The 27,842-nt window shown below is 36.8% G+C and overlaps 1 protein-coding gene across 1 annotated transcript; it reads right to left on the bottom strand.

Moving 5' to 3' along the window:
* Positions 1-663: 663 nt before the first annotated feature.
* On the bottom strand, positions 664-26,099 carry HUWE1 (HECT, UBA and WWE domain containing E3 ubiquitin protein ligase 1). The gene is made up of 44 exons (XM_087406734.1): positions 24,668-26,099; positions 21,140-21,219; positions 20,612-20,830; positions 20,242-20,481; positions 20,111-20,173; positions 19,779-20,003; positions 19,022-19,293; positions 18,663-18,939; positions 17,868-18,512; positions 17,493-17,762; positions 16,879-17,388; positions 14,142-16,789; positions 12,836-13,076; positions 12,609-12,762; positions 11,010-12,243; positions 10,301-10,442; positions 10,110-10,215; positions 9,743-10,030; positions 9,131-9,275; positions 8,759-8,900; positions 8,554-8,680; positions 8,331-8,480; positions 7,675-7,818; positions 7,394-7,585; positions 6,926-7,181; positions 6,649-6,864; positions 6,344-6,572; positions 6,078-6,258; positions 5,508-5,880; positions 5,262-5,438; positions 4,507-5,128; positions 4,203-4,375; positions 3,916-4,097; positions 3,569-3,628; positions 3,388-3,480; positions 3,053-3,180; positions 2,694-2,937; positions 2,340-2,615; positions 2,064-2,252; positions 1,789-1,976; positions 1,584-1,717; positions 1,332-1,497; positions 1,054-1,244; positions 664-945 (listed from the first exon to the last, which is right to left on the bottom strand). Exons 2-44 carry the CDS (start codon positions 21,182-21,184, stop codon positions 843-845), a joined length of 12,660 nt encoding a protein of 4,219 aa, XP_087262860.1. The 5' UTR covers positions 21,185-21,219; positions 24,668-26,099; the 3' UTR covers positions 664-842.
* Between the last annotated feature and the right edge of the window lie 1,743 nt (positions 26,100-27,842).

Below are 27,842 nucleotides of genomic sequence, written 5' to 3'. Positions count from 1 at the left end.
AATTACACTTGTTTAACATCACATTTCGAGAATGATTAATATTAAAACAATATTTAATGATTACTATAATTAAGAATTAGTTACAATTATTAATACTAATAGTGCGTACAACCATACAGTTTTTAGGGAAGGACAGCATTCATATTGAAATCTTTTAATTAGGCTCAGTATCTCTCGATTAAATTCTCTCTCTCTCTCTCTCTCTCTCTCTCTCTCTCTCTCACACACATATTTCTCTTTCATTCTCACAAGCATTCATCGACTTATACTTTTGCTGCTTTTTTTCTGGTAAAGAACCAGGCTACCGTTACCATCGCTGTATCTCTATTCAATCTATCGAACCGGTTAAAACATCGCTGACTTCAAAGTGCAGTATATTACATTTTTTCATCCTATATTATTTCTTATGACAAACTAATGTATCTAACTATTACAATTATGTGTGAATCTTATCTTTAGCTTATCCTTATCGCGTAAAACTGAACTAATCTCTCCTTATCTTTCCTTGTTGGGAATTATCGTTAAGCTCAGCATCTTCTTCCAAGATCCTCTTCAACAAAATAAACCCTAGCTTCGGGTATCATTGACAGTTATTCTCACGTAATTACATCAGAATTAGTTATACGTATATACATATTCGTACGTCTATATGTATATATCGAATTTTCCATTAGATCTTGAATGAAGACCAAGCGTGTCACCAGAACGTCACCGACTGGACGCGTGAACGCATAAACGCATGATTATGTAAGGAGCGAGTTCTCGTAATGTACTTGACTCTGAACAGGCAGAATAACACATGATAAACTGCTACAATATACGACAACAGCGTTTCAGTAAGCTTATGCAAATCCAAATCCTTCGCTGCATTCGTGAATTGCCTTGAGTAGATTTGTACGTAATTTATCATATGTCTCGTACACTGGTAGATCCAATTGATTGAAACTACAATTAGGGAATACAGTTTTAGCCTCGTAAATTCGTGATCGATTTAATTTTAGCTTGTATGTTCGAGGAAATGTAAACAAAAAGATTTTCTTTTCGTATAATTACCAAGTATGGGCAGATGGAAGCCTGTCTGTTGATCTATCTTCTCTATGAATTTGGAACTTTTGTACACCGTTCATGCCTTCTAACGCGGCGAAACCTTGTAGCGGCACTTTGGACGTACCAGTAACGAATTGTAAGAACTTGGCACGATCTGCCTGATCAAAACCTCGTAATGCACGCCAGAACCATTGAATCTGTGTTTTGGAAAAAATACACACATGGTATAAAATACACACATAGTATAAAATATAATCCTTTCAAATATGATATACAAAATATACCTGTAAAGACGTAGCAGTATATTTATGATACTCGGTATTTGCTTTAAGATCTTCAATATCTACATTAGGCAAGCCACTGATCAATAATTCAAGTTCTTGTTCATTAAATATAGAGATCAGTCGTTTGGGTATAATATCATAAAAGCCTTCCAAGAACGCATTTAATCTATGGAGAAAGATTTAAGATGTAGGATAAAGTAATTAAACAATAATACTCTTTTTACTCGATTTCAAAACTTTAAATCCACTTACTGTTTACGAATTGCTCCAGTCATCTTCATTTGACATACGAGCCTAATATATTCCAGTTTAGTCTCTTCTGTAACAATTATATTACGTCCATTTGGTATTAAATCTCGCACGTCATTGACACCAAATTCGTTTACCTAGAAGCAACACATATATTTAATAATTGAAATATAAAGTCAAAAATTATGTTGAAATAATTATTCTTTACCTCCGTGGAGAACGTTAACTCGTATCCCAAGTCGGAAATATTATGTTCCGTAAGATAAACGAGTCCTTTATAAAAACTATAATCTTCACTTTCCATATCCGTATGTTTCACGAGTATGCCAAGTATATGTTTATAGAAACTACGCGTGAAATAGCATTCTAATAATTTGTTGTCATAAATAGCCTTAGCTACAAAAATAACATGAGAATTACATAATTTTAGAATTATTTCTTGTATCTGATCAATCTCCGTTGAAAATTAAATCGAATACTTACCAATTACTCGACCGACAAATTTATAATAACACAAATGATTGGGATTACAGTGTGAAGATGAATTTATCATGTATGTCACTCGATCACCAGGGCTAACGGTGAACAGAGCGTACATTGGATTGAAGATTTCCCTCGAAATGATGACATACCATTCCCGCAACAATCCTCCCGCATCTTGCCCTTCCTCACCTTTTAATTTGAAAAGTAAAATATTACTTTTGTTAGTGCCGACATTTGTGAAGTTTGTACAAGCTTATCAGTATAAATGTTAGGAACCTTCGAAGACGATATAAAAGCGATTTTTCCATTCATCAGCATTTCTTCGGTGAAGCTCCCTAAATGAATCTTCGAAAACGTGACTCCTACGAACATGAACTGCCAGTTCTTCCCTACGTATACCCTCGTCCATCCGTTCTAATTCTGTTCTGAAGTAACGTCTCTTCACGTCGAAGTCTAACACTCTTGTGTGATCCACCAATACAGAAAATGGTCCATCTGCTAAGTGTGTAGTCGTTTGTCGTAGAATTTGATTGAGCACGGTTCTGTGTGTTTCTGTACGAATAAGATACATAAATAAACATTACATTAAATAAAATTATATCTATGACTTCGTCATTAGTTAATACGTACCGGCAAATTTGAGGAACTTTAGTTGATCCGGTGGTAATGTTTTCTGCGGGGCTGGTGTGATATCCCAAGAAGCATTAGTGGGAGCTTCCGACTGAGAAGTACCTTCATTGTCTGAATATATTGGAGAAACTGGTGCTAAGTCTGGTACTACTTCTCGATTTTCACTAGTTGTGTTAAGACGACTGTCACGATCTCGAGACGTACTTGAAGATGAATGCACCAAGAAGAATGCTTCTACTGCAGGCTACAACGTTAAATATATATATAATCTTTGTTTATAATATAATGATCAGTACAATGACAGTACAATAATTCGATGATAGTAAGCTCCTAAAATGTGATAAATTTAAACTTTTTACCTGTAAAACAAGGACGGCATGGTGATCAGGAGTGTATTCTAATTCAAGTAAGCAAGCGCTAAGAGTTTCCCATAAGTTATCTAATACTAAACTCTCACTCAGCAATGGAAGTGCAGTTTTCTCTTCATCTAAAAAAATAACAATAATAATAATAAAACAGACATAAGTTTAGGCGTTTTTTAATTTATCGATTAATCAATCATATATTATAGACAGCAAATGCAGTTTTTATTGAGCAAAATTGAATTTTTTTTCGCATATAATAAGATATTGATCAATCTATAAATTAAAATACTGGTCTTATTATAGCAAAAATAAATATCTGCTCGACTTACCATTACGAGAAGAGGATGTCTTTGAATTCTCAAGACTTAAAGTATTTGTTTGTGTTGTATCCATAGGAACATCGATGTCTGCATTGTCCGCGGCTGTAACAAAATATATTAATTTTTAGTATAAATATCGATTTAGGAAAAATTATAGAAATAAAAAAGATAGAAAAAGATATAAAAATACCTGTCTCTGATGCATTGCTTGTTGTGCCTGTATCCATCACTGTCACTGTTGTTTGATTAGCTTGAAATAGAAGTTTTAATTTGTAAATATTGTAAATTTAACATAAGTAATAAAATATAAAAAATGTTTCGCAAGATAAAATTATAATGATGATGTATATATACACGCACGCACGCACGCACGCACGCACGCATGCACACACACACACACACACACACACACACACACACACACACACACACACACACACACACACACACACGCACGCACACACGCACACACACACACACACACACGCACGCACGCACACGCACACGCACATATATATATATATATATATCTCATACTTGTTTTCTTGGTGTTTGCTAAGCGCACAGCTTCCCTTATTTGCACAATAACTTTAAGTATTCTCAAAAAAAATGCCTGACTAGAGGTTTTACTGACGAGAGCAGCCATGGATGGTAATTGAAGGTCACTTCCGGCTTTAACTTTACTCGGTGCTGTGACGACTACATTTTCATTAGTAAATCTGAAAAGATCATTTTTTATACACTATTATCTAGATTCTTCTTGAGAATGCAAAGCATATAAAATTGACACGCTTTAATATTTAATTGCTACAAGAATATTTTACCTATCTAATAAAATTCCTCGTCCATTCCCGCTACTAGTCGATGGTTGATCTTCCAAAGAATTTCTTCGATTTAATTCATGATTTAGAATTTTTAATTCAATCATCAAATCGTTGATATGTTCACACACCATATTTGCCAATTCCATCGCACCTTCCAAAAGTAATTTTAATATCTAGGAAAAAATATAAATAGAAGAAAAGATGTTAACATCGTATTATTATATTAATGTTGTAATATCAACATTAATGTTAATATTAATATTAACATCATTTGTATTAATCTATATAAGAATACAATACATACTAATTGTCTAGTAGGATCAGGACAATGAGATAGGTTAAGTAATAGTGCAGTTGCATCTTCAAGTCCATCCTCGGAACAACTTTTACTAGTCAAAACCTGTACGGCCAGCTTGAGGTGTCCTTCTGGCGCGGCGACGCTCTGATCCTTATTAACTTCAGTTTTCTTGTTCTTTGCACCGCCTTCCTGTCGTCGATAGGGATTTACTTCCGTCAAGCCGATAGAGATCAAGGACAGAAGTCGCAACAACTTATCTGTCAATTGACTGCTTCGCTTAATCACAGACCAATTAAGCATCGAGATAAGCTGGCCGAATGCGGAAGCTTCAAATGAAGTTGTGCCATGTTCTGGCTCACTCCCCAAATTCGTATTTGAATGAGTTCTCGCAACTGATTTTCCTTTTTTGGATGCACACGAATCCAATTTCAGAAGCAAATCCCAGAAATCTGGAAGATCGCTTCTTCCTATTTTAGATGCCGACTTGTTTTTCGCTCCGCCTTCCTCTTTACTGCCACTCACGTCCTTCTCCTTACCACTATCTTTATCGTCTAAATCCTTAGATTTTATTGGCACAAAATATCCAGGGAAACTCTTAGCGAGTGAAATCAACAGTTCTAAAGTATGCCTGTATTTCAACATGAAACAGAAAGACATTTTTATCATTATATAGAAATAATAAAAGAAGAATAATAAGAGAAAATTATTTTTAATAAATTGTTTTTATTTCAATCTAAATATTTTTAAGATGGTACACTGACCTGCATACAGTAGGTGCAGCTTGCGGATGAATTGCAATAATATTACCTTGCCTTTCAGATTTCTTACCAGCATGACGTACTATATGAAATACATTTGCTCTACAACCGAGTGCAGCGTCGATACTGATATTTAGCCACGATTGTGTGTTATTTCTTTGGTCAAAAATCTTTGGAGAACTGAAATAAATGATAAAAGATTACGATAAACATGTTTAGAATCAATTTCTAAGAGGAGAAAAGTTTTACCATAAATCCATGGGAGCATTTAATAATCCTTTCCTCTTAAATTTTCCACTGAAATCTGCCATTATATCTTTATTCTCATCATTACTTCTTTCCATAATGCTTAGTAATGCTTTCACTATCCACTCCCTTGTGCTACCGTGATAACAAAGATTTCTGATCACTCTATGAAGCCTAAGCGTATTAATTTTTGGCTCATCAACAAATAATAACACAAGCAGGCAAGCCATCGATTCATGATCGAGTAATTGTCGACCTCTTAATCGTAAGCCAGCGCCTTGGTGAGCCATATTTGTATCGCCGCGAGCGTTCCAGGTATTCCATTGAGATCGTTGTGGAACGGCGTGAATCGCATATCGAGTACCACCTCCACGAGCTACGAATATATTTGTGATTTTTGTATAAAAACAAAATTACAATTCAATTATAAAAATTATATGTTTTTATACATTATGAATAATTATGAAAATTATGCGTACACATTTTATATATAAAACTTTTTATCCACGTTAATGTTTATCCACACTAAACTTTATGCATAATCTATAATAATTGATTAAAACCGAAATTTACCTCTACCAGAATTTCTTAATATGCTCGAGAGAGCAGTATTGCTTTGACTAACATGGTTGAGGAATCTTTCTTGCATCATGTGTCGATTACGAGCTTCCCATTCTCTCCTTAAATTTTGAGCTTCTTGAGCTAAATCTGGTGGAAGGACGGATATTTGAGACTCTTCCATATCAGTTAGGATCTACAGACAAATTTCAACTTCAGAAGTAGAAATGAAACATCACTATCGAGGTAAATAATAAATTAGTCCGAGAATATATACTAACAGCCTGCCGAAGAGATGGTTGCAGATTTTGGAAGAAAGCGGCAGCATCCACGGGATCCTCCGGATTCGCCGATGCGGCCGCATGTCGTTGCTGTTCCATGCGTTGTTGTGCCAAGACCTCCTCTTGTATCGCCGGTGGTAAAGCAGCTAAGAATTCAGGATTTACTTCAACCGGTCCACTAAGCTCCTCAACTACAGAAGCCTGCGCGCGTTGCCTCATACGTTGCAGCCTGTCGACATATATTTTATTAGTATTTACATATTATTATCTCTATATATAACATACGAGTAAGATCATTAACTGACCTAAGTTGCTCGGCAATGACTTCGTCGCGCATATCTTCAGGCAGAGCAGCCAAGAACGACGGATCCACACCGTCTGGTAGTTGTTGCTCCTGATTACTGGATTGTTGTTGTGGTTGCTGTTGCGATGGTTGCTGTGACGACTGTTCCGAGGTCCCTGCCGCAGTAGTAGTCTCGGTCGTAATTGACGACGTCGGATCTTGATTGACAACGTTGGCGCTACAATGATATTTTATGTTAAAACTGCTGTAATTTGTATTCACATGTGCATAATGCTTACTTTCGTTCACGCCGTAAATCAATGTCGCTCGTTCGACACTGACTGTCGTCCGTCAAGAGTCTGCGAATCCAATCGGCCGAATCACTACTCTCCCTCGACAGATCCTCGCTAGTTTCTTGACCAAAATCTACTACTAATGGTGCAGCCGCAGTGCGATTAGACGATGATTCAGAAACATTCGCTGCTTCCATGTTACTTCGCCCAGGCTGTCCTGTTGAAACAAGATGCGTAGGCGCGTCATTAGACACATGTAGGTCTAATGACAGAAGAATATTAGTATACAGAGTCTTAACGATAACTTAGCAATAAGGATAGTTAATCAGTCTGAGTGCAAAAGATCCCAATTTCTAAAATAGTCACTTGCATTCGATCCACGATATAAATAACTCAAAAATAAGATATATGTATAATAGCGTTTTAAACGGACGATTTTAATTGCTTTTAATAAAATAGTAATAGGCATATTACTTAATCTAATGGTCGCTTCAGATGTGCACGGTCCAAGCACAGAATCGACGATACTTTCAGCCAACTCTAACGTGGGATTTCGATTTGCCGTGCGAGGATCACGACTATCGGAGACCGATTGTTCTTCTGGCGGTGGTGGAGGTGGTCGTTCCTCGTCCTCTTGAACCGTTACTTCCATTTCACCTGTTACATCTAGTATGTAAAAAATACATAGAAACACGCATCTAAAAACATTCATTAAAAATAAATAAAAAAATATTGTCTTGCGTATATAGCTATACCGATTATGTCCTCTTCCGGAGTGCGCTCCTGTCTTGTTGTTTCTATCGCAGTTCCTTCTCCAGCAACAAGCGGAGTGACGTCGGTTCGTAGTGAGGTTGATGCTGATGGTCGCTGTTCATCCAATGTCAAATTGGGCAATGTGACTAAAATATCAGATGCAGTTTAAGGGATTGTATTATCATATTTTTGAATTGTTTTCATAATTATGTATATACGCGAGGATAGTTCGAAAAGTTATCGGCCTGACACAGAAAATGACGTCACAAGTATCAAACTGCTATAATTTTAGACAAGTTTGATCCTGCACAGGAATACTATTAAAATTTCAGACAGATGCGTCATTAATTTCTTTGTCTCGATCGTGTAAAGCAACCAATTTTCCATTCCATCATGATAATGCACATTTTTTAATTTTTTTTAGTCGCAAAATTCCATGAATAGGTTTAGCAAGTTAGCTGTGTTTCATCAGAACCGAAACAAGAACTAATGAACGCATCTATCTGAAATTTTAATAGTAGCTCTGTGCAAATTTGTCTAAAATTATAGCAGTTTCATACTTGTGGCATTTTCTGTGTCACGCCAAGAACTATCGTCGTATACGTACATGTATATATAAGAAGTATTTGTGTAGAAAAATATAAGGGAGCATATTTACCATCGGCAGTATTTGAACGTTCTTTTTCTTCTTTATCATCCTTTTCGTTCTCTTTTTCTGATCCATGTTGTTTCTTACGTTTTTCTTTGCGTTCGGCAAGCTCGGCATTCCTGTATTTTTCTAGTCCAGGTATCAGTTTATGAACAACACCTATCCGACATAAAAAATTAATAAAACTATTATATACCTAAAAATTAACAATAACAAATGCTTTTGTTCTCACCAACGCAACAATCCGGTTGAGAATCTCCGTCTAATTGTTTGCTCTCTTCGATCCACCAATGTAACGCGGTTGGTATATTATTCAAAGTTGCTGCAAGGCTTGGACCAAAAAGATATCCAGATTGATCCTAACGATAAAATTGAGAGTTCAACTTATATTTTTTAATATTTGTTTATATTTTCGTATTGCACAATTATGTACGTACAACATAATCGATTTGCTCTTCCTCTTGATTAGTAAATATTCCCAATCCATTATCCATTACGACAACACGTGTATCTCTAAAGCTTGACGCTAAAACTTGACTGGCGGATAAAGGAAGAGTCTGTGCAGCCGGACCTAAGAGTCTATCATGTACACATTAGAGAAGACTGTTATAATTAACATTTGTCTTTTTAAATAAACTTTTGTAATCTTTTAAGATTAAGTAACTTCTTTTAAATATCAGTATATTTTGATTTTCAACACCCATTCCCTTGTTGCTCTGATTTTTATTGTTTTCAAGTATATCAAATAATTAGACTAGTATTTACTTTATTCACAAAACACAATGTTTTATCAATATATAAATACATACCTTTGTAATATTACAGGTGGGTTTGAACTACGTGGATTAGATAACTGAAGGTACTGATACTGTCTAGCACGTCGTAAAACACGCGTTCTAGTACTTGCAGTATCCAAACTTCCTTGCGATATCAATAATGGATGAGTACTGATACCTGCATCAAAATGATTGGAATTATACATCTTAGAATCATGCAGGAAATTAAATAAAAGATAAAAGAAAAAAAAGGAGAGAAAAAACACAGTCGATCATTCATATCGAAACCCTCTATTCTCAATCAACTAAACCTTTGTAAATCGAGATTATGGATACTTTCATTCTATGTGCATATGAAAACCTATTTTAGCAATATATTGTATTACATGAAAATTGAAGAAACTGAAGGCCTATTCTTTTTTCGATGAATTCTGAACTATTATAGCTCTGAACTAGTGCAACAAGTTAGAGTGAAACAAACTAAACCTCTGTCTCATTTTAATTTATTGCACCAGTATACATCAGTTCAGAACTTGGGATAGAAAAAAAAACAGACCTTGAAGTCAAGAATAGAGAGGTTCAGTTCCGATTAATCAAGAACAAAGGAATTTCCGACTGTAATTATCTATTTTCGCTCCTATTTACCATTGTTCTCAGAACCTGCAGGCGGCTCTTCAAACAGACCTAATGGTAACGGGAATGTGGTATTCCATGGAAGACTAGGTCGCGTATTAACTGGCGTCGACGTATTCGCAATGTCCTGATTTTCAATGTTGTGTTGTATCATTACGACATTACCACCATCGCGCTCAGAAGAGGGAAACATACGAAAAACACCGCCCTCTCCAACGTCCTCGTAAAATTCTATTCCATCTTCTTCATAATTGGACGATCCTTCCTCCTCCTCTTCCTCTTCTTCTTCATTTTCTTCACCTATAACATAAATAAAGATAAGAAAATATATGATCTCTTTCTATCCCGGCTGTGTTTATTATGTATCAAAAATATCTACCATCATCTTCCTCTTCCTCCTCTTCGTCCTCATCGTCCTGCACTTCGTCCTCATTATCATCAGACGGATTGCTATCGGAATCAGAGTCCGAGCTCATTAAGTCCTCCTATAATGAATAAAATTTATTGTAAATTCAGAAAATAAAACGGAAAGTATCAATTACATGAGAAAAATGAAAAAAGTGACGTTACTCTTACTGTAGTATCTCGAGTTGGATCGAAATCGCCCTCTGCGTCACGCATTGCGAGACTTTCATCATCGATGTCCATTGGCCTGTGTGGGCGAGAAGATGGTTCTTCCGCCACGGCCGAGCCGTCCCTGGAAAACAGTACACTACTTGATTATAAGTACTGTAGCTTTCATAAACTTGAAGGGCTATGAAAACAAATAAAAAAAAGATTCGCGAACGTGTGCAATACATAAACAAAAAACAAAAAACATAAATAACCAAAAAAATACATATATTTAAATTTAAAAAAAAAATATATATATATATATGTTTAAATGTTTAAATTTAAAAAATATATGTGTGTGTGTGTGTGTGTGTGTGTATACACACGTGCTTGAGTTTGATATAAATTGTATAATTGAATTTTACAGGTGTATATTACAAAATAAAATCGCATAAAAATACAATCCGTGCAAGGAGAGTACTTCACTAACATCTCTTAAAATGAGAGACATTATCACTATGCAATATCTGTACCATATATATATGAGCATATCATTTTAATTTCATTCATCATGGTTATATTGAATATTTTTTTATCTGCCATATTGATGTCATTATACTGCATAAATACATCTTAATTAAACACAAATTAAATTTATTTATACACTTTATTTGAATTGCATGACGTTCATCGAAATTTGATTATTTGTTAATTTGCATCTCGTTACCTTTCGAGAAGCTGATCCATGATATCCTCCAGTGCAGCCTCATCTCCTTCCTCATGTACCTGACTCTCCGACGTCGGTTCCAAGCTTTCAGCTGTTACAGAGATATCGTGCTCAGTGTTCTCTGCGTCCTCATTTGCTTCCTCTCCCACGGCATGCGTAGCTTCGGAGGTCGTAGTGCCTGTCTGTTCTCCAATCGGTTCTTCCTGGACTGTCCTATTTTTTGGCTTCGTAAATTTGTTATTGACCGCACCTGGTATTGGTTGATTGATAATGCGCGATAAGGTCTCTAACGGTTTCAACGCGGCGTTAATCGTGCCGGCCATATTCGGACTTGACAAGTCGAGACTGTGCGGTATTTTGGCCAAGTCGGTAATTATACCCTTTCTCAGCATTATTCTGACGATATAATTAACGTTATTGTATTGATGGGCTCTCAAAGAAGCTCTCAGCTGAGTATGTGACATATTTGGCGGACAACTATCAATCATGGTAGAGATCAGTCCGATTAGTAATTGAAGCTGCGCGTGCTTCTCAGAACTCTCCGGAAGCGCGAGCGTTCTCGTCAAAGCTGCCTTTACTTCCGTCACCAAGGTCGTCTGTACATCCGGCGAATGATTGCACGAAGCTATCGCAGCAATCAACATTCTCGCCATGCTGCTGCACGTTCGATCGCCCGAATTTTCCGGTGACATCGGCAAAAGTTTATCTAGCAAGAACGCTAAAGCCGTCGTATCTTCAGATACCATCTCGCTTTGTCCAGCTCTGTACGTATGTTCGGTGATAAGACTAGCTACAGCGCCGTAAGATCTCACAGCTTCTGCCAATATCTTTAATATCGCAGATTTCGTTAAAATAGGCTTTTTTGCCTCCTCCGGTTCTACTTTGCTGTTGTTACCGAGATCAGTGTAGATCTTTAAAGGAATAATTTGCGACACTTGATCGTCGTCGTCTAAGGGATCGTTAGTGGTTGTTGCATTATTTCTCAGTACATCTCGCCGTGATGATGATGTCGACGATGATGTGTTACCCATCGATGGGGTTGTCGTATGTGATGTCTTCTTTTCGGGACTTGTTGGGGTTGCTGATCCATCATCCGATAACACTGGCATTGGCTTAATCAACGCGTTCAACATATCACGAATAACACCTACAGATACCTCTTCTACCATCGGTAATGCTGGAGAGTGACTAGGAGGTAAGGCTTTCACGACTAGCCTATTGTCAACATCATCTTCTGTAAAATAAAAGATATAATTTTAAAACAAAATAAGAAGTTAATACAAGCTAATAGTTAAATTATTATTTCATATTACTTAACCCCTTTAGATCTGATTTTATTCAACTATGTTAAAAAAATTCTTTTGATTCAGTTCATGTGTACTTAAATAAACAATTCATACTAAATAATTAATTTTTTTTTCAAAATTTTGATTTCTATTTTTTCAACATACACATTATTACGTACATCAGATAGATCTTAGATAATGTCAACAAAATTAAATAATTTCAACGGATAATATCTTCAAATTTGATGCACATTACAATGTGTGCTGAGTCTGAAGGTGTTAAATGCTAACTGAAGCATTAACTGAAACTCACTTTTTAAGCAACTTATGTCAACTCTAAGGATATTTTCACACACTTCTTTGTATACTTCTGGATTACGGCAAACAGCGCTACTGATCTGCCGCGTCATAAAAAGTATCTCTTTATATGCAGGAGGTATGTTGCTCTGCGTGCGCGCACGAATGACCTAAAACAAAATTGAACGAATTGTTACATAAATCGATTACACGAAATTGTATTGAAAATATAAACACAAGTACCTTCTCCATCGCAAGGCGAAGCGTGCGTGGCTCTTCAAGAGTATGTCGTATCAGTAATGTACATAAATTGATGCAGCCGGTAAAACTGCACATCTGTGTCATTTCGAGGAGTAACTTAACACCACCTTCCCGCGCGAACACCTCCGCATTTCGATAATCCCTCGTCAGCCGTAGACATACTTTCAATACAGCGTGTAATGCGTCCCGATCGACTGGGATTGCCAAAAATTTTACACACGCGCTGCAATATAAATAATATTTATGAGATGTTTATTACTCTTTAATTCAATTTTATACGTAAAATGTATTTCGTATAATACACAGAACTACGAACAAATTTTTTGAAAAACAAATCAGAATAAGTGTTTCTTATAGATTTTGGATCGTTTAATCCGAATTCGTAAGCCGTTTTGCTCCATCATGTCCAGTTTTTTAGATAATCGAGAAAAATGATGGAAAATCTGTAAAAATTGAAACGTTTGAAGAAAGAGCAAAGTAAATATGACATTAAAATGCGATTGCAGAATTAATTTAAATATATTTTGATTATACAAAGTGTAAGAAACAAAAAAATATTGCTAATGTTAAATGCTATGTAGTTTAACAAATCGTAAAACAAATCGATGGCTGCCATTGTGCAATGATCTGCGTGAGTCGTAGAAAGTTTTTTTTAGCTTTAAAAACAAATATTTTAATTGTTATTTTTGGAAGATAAGATAACGATTAAAATATCCATTTTTAGAGCTGTCAAAATTTTTCATGACTTATACAGATCATTGTTTGTTGGTTTAATGATACTTCAATCAACTTATTTATGCCGTGTCGCCTCAAACATTAGTAAAGCAAATTTTTTTTTGTTTTGTATATCTTGTTCAACTTATCAAGGTACATTCAAATTAATTCTGCGATTTTAATGTCATATTTACTTTTGCTCTTTTCTCAACCGTTTCAATTTTCACAGATTTTCTATCATTTTTCTCAATTATCTAAAAAACTAGAAATGATGGAATAAAATGGCTTACGAATTCGGCTTCAGCGATCCAAAATTTATAAGAAACAGCTATTCTGATGTGTTTTACTTCAAAATTTTTTTATGATCCTGTGTAATGCGTGATCACACAAAACATTATTTACGAAAAATGAAACATTATTTATGAAAATATACTAAAACATAGAAAATATACAAAAGCATTAATATTAATTAATTATACAGCATCATAATATATCGTGTAATAAAATTATCTTCTTTTTTTTCAATGTCTAATTTATTACATTATATATTTGTACCCATTAATGTATTTCTCACCGTACAATACTCGGTGCTATACTAGGATCCAATCCTTGGACCACTGTATTTCGTCTCTCCTCTCCTACCGGACTCTCGTCGGTATCCATATTTGAATCGGAACCCGAACCACCATCCTCCTTATCCGTACTGAGCTTGAAGCCCATCGTGATGGGCCGCCTGTTATCACTATCTTCGTTCACTTGTGTCATGCAGGAAAAGGTGATGAGATATCGGCGTCGACTGCATGATATTCGCACACTGGACTCGCCTGCCCAATATGCGTCATTGATGATTCGATTATTCATAGGCGAATAGGGGGTCCATTTGCCAGTACTTAAGTCAAACCACTTCCATGATTTGGTCGTGATCTTATGCATCATCTGCTTTCGTTGCGTAAGAGTGGCCACCTTTTCCAGCCGGTCGATGAGCAGTAACAAAGGCGCTAACCACTTTGGTGTCTTCATGCTCAACACAGCGCTGGTATCCTTGCAGTCTTTAGCGATTCTATTCTTGTTCGCGGTGAGCGGAGCCTCGCTCACCACTAACAATCGTACAAGTTTGTCAAGTATCGCGCATTCTTCCACTATAAGAGCACATGGCACTCGCATCTCCTGAAACGAACCTTCAAAGAATAGAGTATAGAGGTAAAGGCGGCCAGAAAGTTTATTCGCCTCCTCGCACTCCACCAATCGGGCTCCGGCATTTTCATCCTGGCTCTCGGCGATATCAATCAGATAATCCACTAGACGTCCGACCTCGCGTATCAATTGCCGCAACGTATCATCCCGCCACTCGTCGCCGTTTCTCTTGGTGATGGTCACTAACAGATCACAAATTCTATACACCGTATCTGGCATGAGGTCTAATAGATTAAGACATTGCCCAAGTGCACTACGCGTAAATTCGTCTATACTTTCGGTGATGGTCGTTTCGCGAGAAGGAATTTCTTCAATACCCGAAATCTTACGCGTATCTGTATCGCCGAGCGACATTGCGATAGCATGCATTATCTGATCGTCGTCCGCCAATTCCAAATCCATGATCAAACCTTGACCACTGGCGTCGCTTACTGGAGCATCGGGTCTACGTAGAGTCGCAGGATTTGTTAGGAGGTAATCGGTTGCCTGTTCTACCGTCATCGTATGCAATAACGCTTCTATACAATGTGCTCGACTGAAACCCATATCCATCAGTTGTCTCAAATATTCCGGATTGACGTCTGCCTCTGGTTCGTCACGACGATCAGATCCACTACTTCTGCCAACACCGCTCGCACCACTACCACTAGCTATCGCATTGTCTCCGCTTTCTTCCTTTTCCGTGCGTTCCTTGATGATTTTCTCGCCACGTAGAATATGTCGTAAAATCGATAAAATAGACTCTGTCATGCGAGCTCCGTAGTTTTTGAGTGGTTTTTTACCCCACATCAGCATCACCGCCTCGAAAGCTTTTTTATGAATATCGATGAGGTATCTTATTGGATCGAACGTCTCGCAAACTTTATATATTCCCGTACACTTTGACGAGACCACGTGGGGTGAGTCTAAGATAGCCTTAGGATTAACCATTTTCTCCAACAGCATCAGCCAGGCATCCAAGAACTCACCAGTTCCATCGGGTAGATTCGGATGTTCCAATCCTTCAGATAACGCAAAATGGCCTCCACCTGATAAAGCCCAATGAAAGGTAGAGAAAAATGCATTTTGACCGTTCAATTTGACAAATTTCTGAAGCATCAGGTGATAAGGATGTCTCTTCTCATCAAAAAGCATCGGTGATGTAAATCCCACTGAACATATGAGAAAAGTGAGTTTAAATTTGGGAATCGGTGATGGGGGTAATTTATCCCACGATAATCCGCGTGTCAACAAGCAGTTCAATGCAGTGGCAACACTTCGCGCTGCCTGAGAAGGTAACGTGGGCGTTAGAGGCATTTGCTGTCCTCTACGTTGTCTTACGGGAGAACCCATGCAAAGTTTGACAAGTAGACCAAATAGTTCTGAAAGCGCTCTGCCGAGTCTTGAAGAAGCGCCAAGTAAAGGTTTGATATATTTTAACTGATAGTTGTTGGGCCTGTCGGTGTTTACATTTGGTTTGTCGTCTACCTCCATCGGCACCGGCGGTGGATCTGTGCTAAGAGCTTCCATGGCCGTAGTCATCCCATTACTTCCCATATCCGAGGATACACTAGCGGACCAAGAGGCCGAAGGTTCGCCCTCGGTTTTTAACTCGGGTGGCATCAATTTATCCATGTCTTCTTTGCCAAATTCGCATCCGGCCGGAATAATATCCTCGCTACATAACGCGAGGAGTAATGTACTCTCCCAAACGAGAGACATATAAAGCTCCGACAAACCTTTAAGGACGGTTAAGCCCAATTCGGAACCCCAGTGATTCATAGAAAGATTTCGGATATCACTTTGGCTGGTACGGCAAACATGAACAAACATCACTACGTATCCATGGGCTGCATTCATAGCGTGTAACAAAGGCGTAGCAGTATCGCTTGTAAATGCGGTTTCCAGATTTGGAGCTGACGCAAGTTCGTGTAACAAAACAGAGGCGCCAGGGGATTCTAAATTATTGTGAAGTGGTTTCAATAAATTTAGCACTTCATTTAATTGTGACAAACCTGTTTTTAGTACCAATGGTTCATGTGCGAGATTCTGTAAATATCAAACTACATTTGTAATATAGTTACATTTTAAAAAACATACATGAAAAAAGAATTATATGGAAAGATCAAAATACGTACCAAGATACTTTTGCATACAGAGGCTACAGATTGGGCTGCTTGTGCAACAGGATAATCAACAGGTAAATTAGGTAGACCCAAAATCGATAATAATGGAACGAGTCCCTTTTGAGCAACAAATTCTCTGCAGTGATCATCGGTTGAATTGTTGCTGAGTATAGCATCCACAAATTTCATAACATTGTGAATATATTCCACTAAAGCAATGGGAGTTTTCTCTCTTGGTTGAGGTGGCGGTCCAGGCTGTTGAGGTGACATGCTAGGTTGCTCTTCTCGTTGAGGATGCGAACTTGTACTAGCTTCCTCCTCGTCTTCTTCTTCTTCGTCACTACTGCTGCCGCCGCCTCCTCCACCACCGCCACCAGAGTCTCCTACTCCAACGCCGACTGATTGACCAGATGTTTGACGATTTCCAGAAGCCGTGTTTGATGGTGAATTTTCAGATTTACTAGCGGCACGCCAGCATATATACCGTGGATCACAGCCCAATACACATAATTCTTCGAGTAACTAATAAGTAAAAAAAAAAAAAAAGACAAATAAAAACAATTTGAGAAATGCAATGTACAACCAAAATTAATTATTAGAAAACGCAGTTCATTTTTAATTAATACCTTAATGATTGCCCCAATAGCATCAACTTTTAAACTTGGTTGGTGCCTCATCAGCTCATCCATGGCATTGCCTAAATTTGAAGCTGTATCACCTAATGGATCGGCGCTTCGTCGCCGTCGCATTGCCGAAAGATAAACAGGCGAGAGAAGTACTTTAAATAAGCGTTCAAATGGTCGCCGTTTCACAAAGGATTCAAGACCGCGTTGATTTAAACACAGAGCACTGAACACATTAGGTAAAGAACCCAATACTTCTCTAGTGGCAGGAACCTGTTACATGACATAGCAATTATTAAAAATGCTTTTGGTATCATATCATGGAAAATACTCTACTATTGTGAAAAACAATATTAAACATAAATTATTTACACTCACTTCTTTTATGAGTAAAGCATGAAGTACAACATCAGTCAAGCCATTGTCTTGTAGAGACGATAATAATGACGGTTCTTGGAAAACATACACAGTCACGACGTCAGTAGCAAGTAAGAATAACGAAGGACCGTAATATTCTGAATTACTTATAATATGCTTCAGAGACGATGGTAATGTACCCTCCATAACATGTCGTATACTGTCAGAAAATGCCGGATCCTGAATTGCTTTCTTGAGAAAATTCAACATTGATTTCAGAAGTGCTGCTCGTTGTGGTAAACACGTTTTGCCGGTCTTGGCAGCAGAATAGTCTGGCTGCTGCTCGTTCTTCTCATCTGCTTTAGCAACTGTATTTTCATCTTCTGATATTTCCATAGGATTAGACGATTCTTCTCGTTCATCGAAAGTCTCGTGTTCTCGACGTGATGTAGAAGAGCCTTCTTCCCTTTCTATCGATCTTTCACGTGAGATTTGTGGTGCATCCTGATAGAGCAGTGGCTCTATTTCAAACGGCTGTTCTTTCCGACACACATTAACTTCCATGTCTAAACGGTTGATGAAGCTAGCTAAACCACTATGAGTTTGAAAACCTTGCATATCTATGTTTGTTATTAAATCTATGACACGCACTGCTCTCGTTACAAACTGCAAAAAAAAAGAAATGAATAAGTAAGATTGAATATATTTTATAAATAGAATGTAAAAATTACAAATTTAATAAATCGTAATTTCTGTTATTATTAATATCAAATTTTATTAATAAGAAAATGTATTACATATTCTGTTAAACAGTACCGTTATATGCTCCAGTTCACTTCCTGGCCAATTGATGACTTTCAAAAGACTCTCCATCATGCCACAACTTACAAGAGCCTCTCCACCCGCCTCGTAACTTGCAAGATGATACAAAAAACTAAACAAGGCTGTCGCAAGCGGGAGAGGAAATGGTTGACCATCTGGTTGTGGTGAGGTTAACGTTGTTATACAAGTACGAACCAAAACAGGTAGAAAGCCGTGATACGAGCTAGCTCCAGTGACGTCAATAATCATGTTCAATCGTGAACCTGGTTTTCTAGAATCACATAAAAATAAAGATTAAAGTACCATATCAGATATCAAATTCTTATGAAATAGAAAAATATATGTATACTTACTTGGGGAAGTGTGGATTCCGATCTAAATGTATGATGCTCGTAAGAGTACGCAACGCTGCCGCGCGTATCTCAACAAGGTGAGTATGTGGTAATTCCAACAGTTCCACAAGTTCTTCAAGAAGTCCAGCGTGAAGAAGACTGTGCGCATTTTCCTGCAACGCGTTGCTGTACACAAGTACAGATAAAGCTTGAAGCCGAGCTTGCACGCACTGCAATCGTCTTCGATAATCCGAAAAACTATGCGCTAGTCTTATATGTGTCAATAGAGCCATCTAAGAATAACATTTTAAGTACGTTAAAAAATATCCCTCTCTAGCTGCAATCTCCGGGAGTACGCTTTCAGCATTATCAGCACATTCTATCCTTGTTTTTTTTTTCGTATATAATTTTTATGTATATAAAGTTTTACGTACACTGCAGTGCATTAATTCGCTAGGTCATAGTAGTGACCCGACTTATCGACGTTTATTTTTTATTCAAATACTATCAACTTTACAGAAAAACTGCAAGAGACAAAAATCATTTATTTTCTTCTCATAGAACTCTAAGAATTTTTTCAGAATTTTTTATGAACTTTTTAGTACTGTATTTTCTTATTTTCAATAAGTCGGGCCGCTACTATAACCCAGCGAATTAATGCACTGCATTGTACATCTAATAAAGATTGAATGACACACTAGCGCTGAAAATTCATTTCCGGAATGCAACCTACAAATCATATCATTTATATGGAAAAAAAAAAGATTCTAAACTTTACCTGTCGTTCCTGAGGTACATTATAAACTTTTAACAGATCATTCATAATCTGTGCTGGGGTTTTTCCGAGTTTATCAACATTTTCTATATGTATATATGTTACAAGATTCATTTGACCAACTTTCTTTGTACTAGAGAGTGATGTACCAGTTGCCGATGGTTCCGTTACAATCGGATTTTCCGCATAAAATTCAAAATGTAACGTTGTAGCACTTGTTGGAAATGGCTTAAAAAAAATAAAAAATATATACAACACATACTATACATATATTATTAATAAAATTGTCATATTATGCATTATTACACATAATAATTAAATGTGCACATGCTTACTTTTTCTGGAAATTCCTTGCAGCAGTCTGCTAAACCAAAACCATTTTCCTTTCCTCCCCAACTCTGTAATAAGTTATTATTTAATAAATAGAGTTAAATTATATTGTTAAATATAAATTAAGATTACTGACCTCAGCTAGATGTATAAGCCTGCTGAGCAAAGCTTGCCGTTTGTCACTATTTAGACGTGTAATAAAATTACTGCGTTTACTAAACATGTACAGAAGATTTAATACACCAAGGACTACATTCATGTTACAACTTGATAGTAAAGTAACCAAGTGCTCCATGCTGTTGTACAAATGCCGTGAAAATGAATGCTCAATTAATAATGTGGTGAAGTGAAGAACCCAAAGAAGCAGCTCTTTTGCCTATGTATCAAGTTAATAATCATATATAAATTATTTTATTAATTAGACTTTTAATGTAAAACTATACATTCAGAGTAATACATATTTTAATCAGTTAATACTAATAATAGAGATAAATTATTAAATAAACCTCTCGATTCTGAGGAAGATCACATGCTAATTCCCATGGATTATCTGGACTTCTTGCTGCAGCTTCTTCTAAAATACTGTCACTGAGATCTAAGACATCAATCCAATGGAATAATTCACATTTTCCGAATGTCCACGCATCTATCTGCTTTAGTTCTTCTAGCAGCTCTGCATGCGAGCAAGAGCGTAGTTTGCTTATGAGTGCCTGACATTCTGCTGGCTAAATGTTACGCATAATTATAATTTGAACAAATTAAATATAAATAAAGTATGCGTGAGTACTAGAAACTTTTATTCCAAGAAATCATTTAATCGAAATTAGTTTATAAATTAAAATCATATCAAAATTTCTCTTACATTGCATATGATTGAAATAATTATACACACGCGCGCGCGCACACGCACTTGTGTGTGTGTGTAATTATATATCATATACATATATACATATACATACACAAAAGAAATTATGCAATCTTTCCTTAAATTTCATTTAATGTATATTTTAATAAAAATTGTACAAAATACTTACCACTTCGGAAGTGCATTTTTTCAATCTACTGCGATCGATTTTCATTTTGATGTATTAATGAGTCCTTGTAAATTTAATATCTAAAATAAAAAATATTACGTAAACTTTATAGTGACATTTACTCTATAAAAATTAGTAATTTAGTAATAAATATATAATTATAAAATATATCGAGTTCTTGATGTAATAAAATGTAACACTATATCTATCATTAATATGATTAATAATGTAGAATGAATGTTATAAAACTTAATTAATTTGTCTATTTATTAAAAAAATACAATGAAAGTCATACTATCATAATAAGATTGCTACATTCCACAGATATCATATCACAATGGCTTAATATTATAAGATATAAAAGTTCTAAGTTATGAGTTACTTCAAGTAACGATTGATTCATTCAAAATAAATACAAAATGTTTCTATTGCATCCTATTGCCCTATTACATATCCAAATGCATATAATTGCCAACTATACTGAATATCAACATTAAACATTCAATAATATTCGACAAATTTTTAGAAAACAAGTTTCCCCTTCCGTGTGTGAAAGAATTATTAAAATCACTTAATCAGATACAAATTTCTAAGAAAAAGGGTACATTTCATTCACAATTTATTGAGGGTGCACGGATCTTGAGAACTGACGGTAGTATGATTGATTTCTACAACTCATGCATAGATTAAACTGTAAATAAAGAAATTACAAAATATTAAAAAAATGTACAAAAGGTTTATTGTTTATCGCAGCACTAGAATTGCACTAGACTAAACAAGGATAGTGCAGATATAGATAATAAAAAATGTTATAGTGCAGACATGGCGAATCACACACATATTATTAGAATTATTAGATTCATCAGATGAAGAAGATGTAATTACAATTCCACCATTAGAAAGAGTCTTAATCGAAGATAATGATGGTAAAAAATACATAAAGATAACATATATTACATTTAGACATAATGTTATTAACATTGTATATATGCAAAAGTTGTGTGTTTTGTTGAACGCAATCATTTCCGCGTACCCTGCACTGCTGCACTAACTCTAGTCCTATCCCTAGTGTAGCCAGTTCAGTGAACTTTTTACCGAATTTCGTTACTGCAAGAAAGAGTGTGCTGATGTCGTTGACATCAGCTCTGTAATAAAGAATGCTTCAGTATACGCTTCTTACACTAGTTCAGAAAGTTTAGCATTAAGAAACAAAATTAAAAGATTGATACATATATAGAGGAATCCTAATCCCAATCTTATGACATGTTTTTTATAATCATTCGGAAAAGTTTGAGCAAGAGAAATAGAATTTATTTATTTCTAATTATTGTATAATGATGTGTATGTAGTTGCGAAACTATATATACTCTTAGTCAAAAGTACCACGCATCTTATTAATCATTATTTAAAGTTTTAATTTAAAAATTAATTTAATTTCTTTAACGGTATTTGCTATATAAATTGTCCTTTGTTTCAAGAACTCTTAAAACTTATGTAGAATATCGATAATCAATAAGTAAAAGAATTGGATAAATGAAAAAAACATAGGTGCCTAATATTTTTTATTAAAGCTTGGAGGCTTCCAATGATTTATTACTAATGGCAAAAATCCATTAGTAATAAATTAAAAGTGAGAAGTTAAAGCTTGACCAATTATAATCGATTATTCTTTTCACAGTCGATTGCGAGTGATCAATTTCTAGCTTCTTACTCTTTTTATTGTTATTGTAGAAGAAAAACTTTATAGAAAATTTTGTTTAATTACAAAAATAGACAAAGCGTAGTCTTGAGAGATGATTGCAGACTTTTCCTCTTCCGAGGAAAGATCACGCATTGTCTACTTTTGTAATCTAAACTTCTATGTGACTTTGCAATGATGTTGCACATTATACAATGCAATAGTAGTTTGGAAAAAAAACACATTATACCATCTTTTTTCAAAGAAAGTTCTGAATTGGTATACATCAATTGAAGTGAGACAAACAAAAAAAAACAAAGTTTACCATATAGTTTGTTTTACTCCAATTTATTGCATCAGTGTATACCAATTCAGAATTTTTCTCGAAAAAGGACAAGCATATATACTTATTTGTTTTTTACTGCTACACTGAATTGCACATAAACTTTCTTGTTTGTCGCCAAATATCAAACATGTACCTATTTCACTTTAAATACAAAAAAATGTACACTAATTTAGTTATAAAAACAGACCTAACGAGTGTATGTACCTGCGTATGCCCGATCTGATAATAAATCAGAGATTAGAGAAAGAGGACAAATTGAACTATCATCGCAATTAGGCCTTGCGTACCTTGCAATTTCTAAGAATCGACTTACGATCGCACAACAATGACCCAACGTTATGAAACGTATCGCAACTCTTTTTCTTCCCTTTATTTCCTTCGACGCTCGATCCTCTGTAGGTCGTCCTTACCCTTTGTACCACGCGTCGATCATTCCTCAATGCCTCGATGTCACAGGCTCGCTCGCCTCCTTGCCTTCTTTCCGCCGTCCGCGATCGGGTCGGGTCGAGTCGGGTCGGTCGTGACGCGAGAAAGCGTATCGCGGATATCACGTGGGGTCAGTTGTTTCGGCGAGGATCACGCTTTAATCTGCATAGTCATCGGTGACACGGGAGAATATACGTATAACCTATCGCGTGCGCGGCGCAGAGGACAATCACAATGGTGTAAATTGACAACACAGATCGAGTAGATCGAGTGTCGAGTGACAACACCCTGGCGGCGATCGGTTACACTGCCAGCGTTACTGTTCAGCGCAGACCTCTGCGCCCTCGTAAATAAATCTTTCAAGGTGAAAAGAGGCGTGATGCCATGGTTTTCGAATGCGCCGCGACGATTAGACGACGGTTAGACGACGCTGACGCGGGAAAAAGTTTTTCCCCTCTTTCCACTTTTCGAGAGAAAGAGAGAGAGAGACACGCTCGCGGACGAAGAATGTACAATTGAAAAAATGCAGACAATGGGAGAAATAACATAAATTTCAATTTATCAGAAACCATGTATAGCGGAATACAAGATTTCTAATAGATTGAAATCTGTTCCTATTGCCCTGTGCTTTTCAATTGTGCATTAGGAATTAAAGAGGAAAGTGGCCTCTATTTTCTATCGAAGAATCCTCTCAACAGGTGCAATAAGTATTATAAAAATGAAACAACTATAGGTGCTTTCCAATGAGAGATACAAGGCCTCTATCCACATTGCTTGAAATCCCCCAAAATTTTCGTATTTCAAAGATGTTGAATTCAAAAAGTGCAAGCAACGCAGACAGATCCCTAGATGGCACAGTGTAACCTAGTGAATCATTACATTCTTGTTATTTGCCAATGTTAAACAAAAATGAAATGATAACTGTGTTAAGCTAACGCAATGAAAAGTGCAATCAATAACAGAATAGTTAATAACAAAAATGTACAAGGATATGCATCAGTTCAAAGAGTTGATCAATAAAAATAGACAAGAAAAATTTAGGAGAGAATATCTCTGTCTCACTCACTCATTCACTCACCTGGCGACGAGCCGTCGTACTTCTGTGCCTCCAACTCTCCGTGATAATGTAGCCTCTTCCGTCGATGTGCCCGAGTACTGTCCAAAGTGTTTCTTCACGTCAGGAGCGTGGCGATGCGGCACGGGCATCGCGGTCGCGTCGAACCAGCAAACCCCCCTCTTTTTTTCCGAGATCACTGCCGCTGTATACGTTTACGTCGCACGCCAATGCTGTCACGATTCTCGCCAGCTTCTTTCTCCTTCGCGTCAAGCAATGCACCGCAGCAGGCTTCTCTCGTCGGTATACGTTGATCGTTGATCGTTGATCGTTGATGGTCGGCCGCAACTACGCTTCGCAACAAAGACGGCGAGAATGCAAGCGAAACGTGATGGATAAAGAAACGATGAGAAAACGGATGATAAAGAGGGCAACAGAAAAACTGAGAGAGAGAGAGAGAGAGAGGAGGGAGAGGGGAGGCCGGCGATCCGGGGGTGCACAGAATGAAGGACCGATAATACAATAATTCTCCGTGCGCTCTCGACGATGTCAAAATAAAACAGTGATCGTTTCCCCCTTCTTTTTTACTCTACCTCTTTTCTTCCTCAACCTGCTGCTCTTTTTTCTTTTTCTCTCTTCCTATCGGCCGACGACGGTGCCGATCAGCGCCATTTTAGCGAGGCACCCACGATATCGTCTCGTTTTCTTTAACCTTGGCAAACAGAACAGAACGGGGTTCGTGCACGCCGCACTAAAGCCCTGAGCGCTCTCGATGTTTCTCGATATGTTTCTTTCTCTCTTTCTCTTACATTTGTGTCTTCACTCACTCACTCGCTCACGATCTCCTCGTCGCGCGGCACGGTCACTCCGTTTCGTCCCGATATCGTCGTCGTACGTGCAATTAGTAAATATTCGCACTCTCGTCTTTCACCGATATACGTACGTATTACTGCGCACCGAGAGAGAGAGAGAGAGAGAGAGAGAGAGAGAGAGAGAGAGAGAGAGAGAAAGAGAGAGGGAAAGAGAGAGAGCTAGTTTGGCTGTACCGCGTATATACGCGACAGACGGCACTTTCGCTCGCGCCGTCCAACACAACCTCCTTTTACGAGATGTTTTCACTTCATTCGTTCCCTTCGGTCCAAGGAGTCGTTCGTAGAACGCGATATCATCGAAATGCGCAATTGCATGCACGCCGCGTGTCCCAATTCACCTCACAATCCTCATACATACAAACACACACATACGCGCGAGCGCGCTCCTCTTTTCTTCCGCTTTTTTTCTCTTCTTTTCATACACGACAGGCCGATCCTCACATTGCGCGTCAGCCAGTCACTTCACTCGCCGTTGTCAATCGCCTCGCTTCACTTGCTGGACACGCGACTGTCGCGACTACGACGATTGACGACGATACACGAAGCGGCGCTTCCGTATCAATTATTGGCCGCAGCACACTCTTGCATAACGCATTATATATAGTGCATAAGAGAATCAACCAATCAGAATTCTCTTTTTCTTCGAAACGAGAGGAGAGGAAGAATTCTGATTGGTTGATTTGCTTACGACTAAGTATTATGCGTTACCTCAAGTCTACAATAAATTTTTAAGTCTTAAGCCATAAGGAATGGACGAATAAATTATTTTCTTCGTATTCGACTGTAGTTCGTCAATTTCTTACGGCTTAAGGCTTAAAACACCCTATTGTAGATCCGGGATAACGGAAAGGCTGAGTTTTCACTCGACTCTACGATGCTCATTTCAGCGTCAAAACAGATCACGTGATCAAAATTGCCGCTTGATATTCGTTTTGATGCTGAAAATGAACGTCATAGTGCCAAGTGAAAACCCAGCCAAATAGAAATAGCAGTAAACTTATCCATAAAGATGCATTTTCATGAGCTGCTCAAGCTAGAGAGCCTCACAGGGAGAGAGTGGGAAATTGCATCACGTGACCTGGTCTCCTCTGATTGGACCTGATAATCGAGCTCTGTAGAGCCATGGTGGGGATATGCCGTTTAGGTTTAGGTTAGATGATTGCAAAAGCAGTATGCTATTGTCGCATTGTACTGCAATTTCCTTCTCGATTGGTAAAGCCGGAATCAAACTATGCATTGAGATTAAAGATTAAAGAAATTTCACTAATGAGGACAAAAAATTTTGGCTCCTTTTGTTCTGATTGATCAAACTTCAATCTCATTCTTCAATGCGTAATCTGATTCCGGCCTAAGGTCTTTGTAAATAATATTATACATATTATATCTTGGAAGTATGTTTTCTCTGTATAAACTCAACCATGATTCCAATAAAAATACTTACGTCTTACTATAATAATGGTACACGTTTTAACAAGAATTATTATAAATATTATGTTCTTTATAAAACTACGAATTTTTACATTTCGAGATTTGTAAGAGTTCAACAACAACAGATACAATTTTATTAGCTGATTCCTTTAACATTTTTATGTCCACAGGAAGTAGTTTCTTTACGCAACAACTATTATGAATAACATGTTTCAATTTTTTTCTTCTTTCTAATTTTACAGGTTCATATTTGCAAAACAAAATTGGTATGACATCTTTTCTTACAAGTTTTTTGCTATCAACGCGGTATAATTCTGATGAATAAAATGAACCTAAAAAATAAAAGGTACACGTTAAAAAAAAATATTTGTCCCACCAACTATCATTAACGTAACATCAATATGTTAGAATTTTTCACGCAACTACGTAATCGTTACATACGCTCGCATTATATTGAATATATTGATTTAATATATTGATATTGAGAAATTATAACATTGATGTGTTGATTTTTGTTGATGTTTACGAGAGTTACATTATAAAACATTTGTATGCATGCTTCGGTACCAATCTCATACAGTAAAGCTGATTTTGAAGATTTCCAATAAAGAATTTCGGCAGCATCAATTCATTTTTGTCTCGAATTTGGATCTTGAGCAAATGTTGTGCAGTAATATTTCTTCTTTATTAGAGTTTGCATCTTGGAGCACTACACCTGGCAAGCATTTTATAATATGCACAAATCCTGTTCAGATATCTGGAATGTAAAAATTCGTAGTTTTATTTCATATATATATATATATGTACAGGAATAAAGGAAGGTACATATTTCCAGAATTAATAATATGTATCACTTACAAAGACTTTACCAATTGAGAAGAAAATTGCAACAAGATGAT

The sequence above is a fragment of the Acromyrmex echinatior genome, chromosome 5, assembly GCF_024713525.1.
Source record: "Acromyrmex echinatior isolate Ae372 chromosome 5, ASM2471352v2, whole genome shotgun sequence".
Taxonomy (NCBI): Eukaryota; Metazoa; Arthropoda; class Insecta; order Hymenoptera; family Formicidae; genus Acromyrmex; species Acromyrmex echinatior.
This window is presented reverse-complemented; position numbering and strand designations above follow the sequence as displayed.

What these genes read in the sequence shown, in the direction of transcription:
- HUWE1 (XM_087406734.1), bottom strand. Translation starts at nt 21,184, where the DNA reads ATGAAAATCGATCGCAGTAGATTGAAAAAATGCACTTCCGAAGTG. An exon ending in GCAAGGAATTTCCAGAAAAA is followed by an intron (nt 20,004 to 20,110) that starts GTAAGCATGTGC and finishes ATTTTTTTTAAG; the next exon opens with CCATTTCCAACAAGTGCTAC. An exon ending in ACTGGAGCAATTCGTAAACA is followed by an intron (nt 1,498 to 1,583) that starts GTAAGTGGATTT and finishes CTTTCTCCATAG; the next exon opens with ATTAAATGCGTTCTTGGAAG.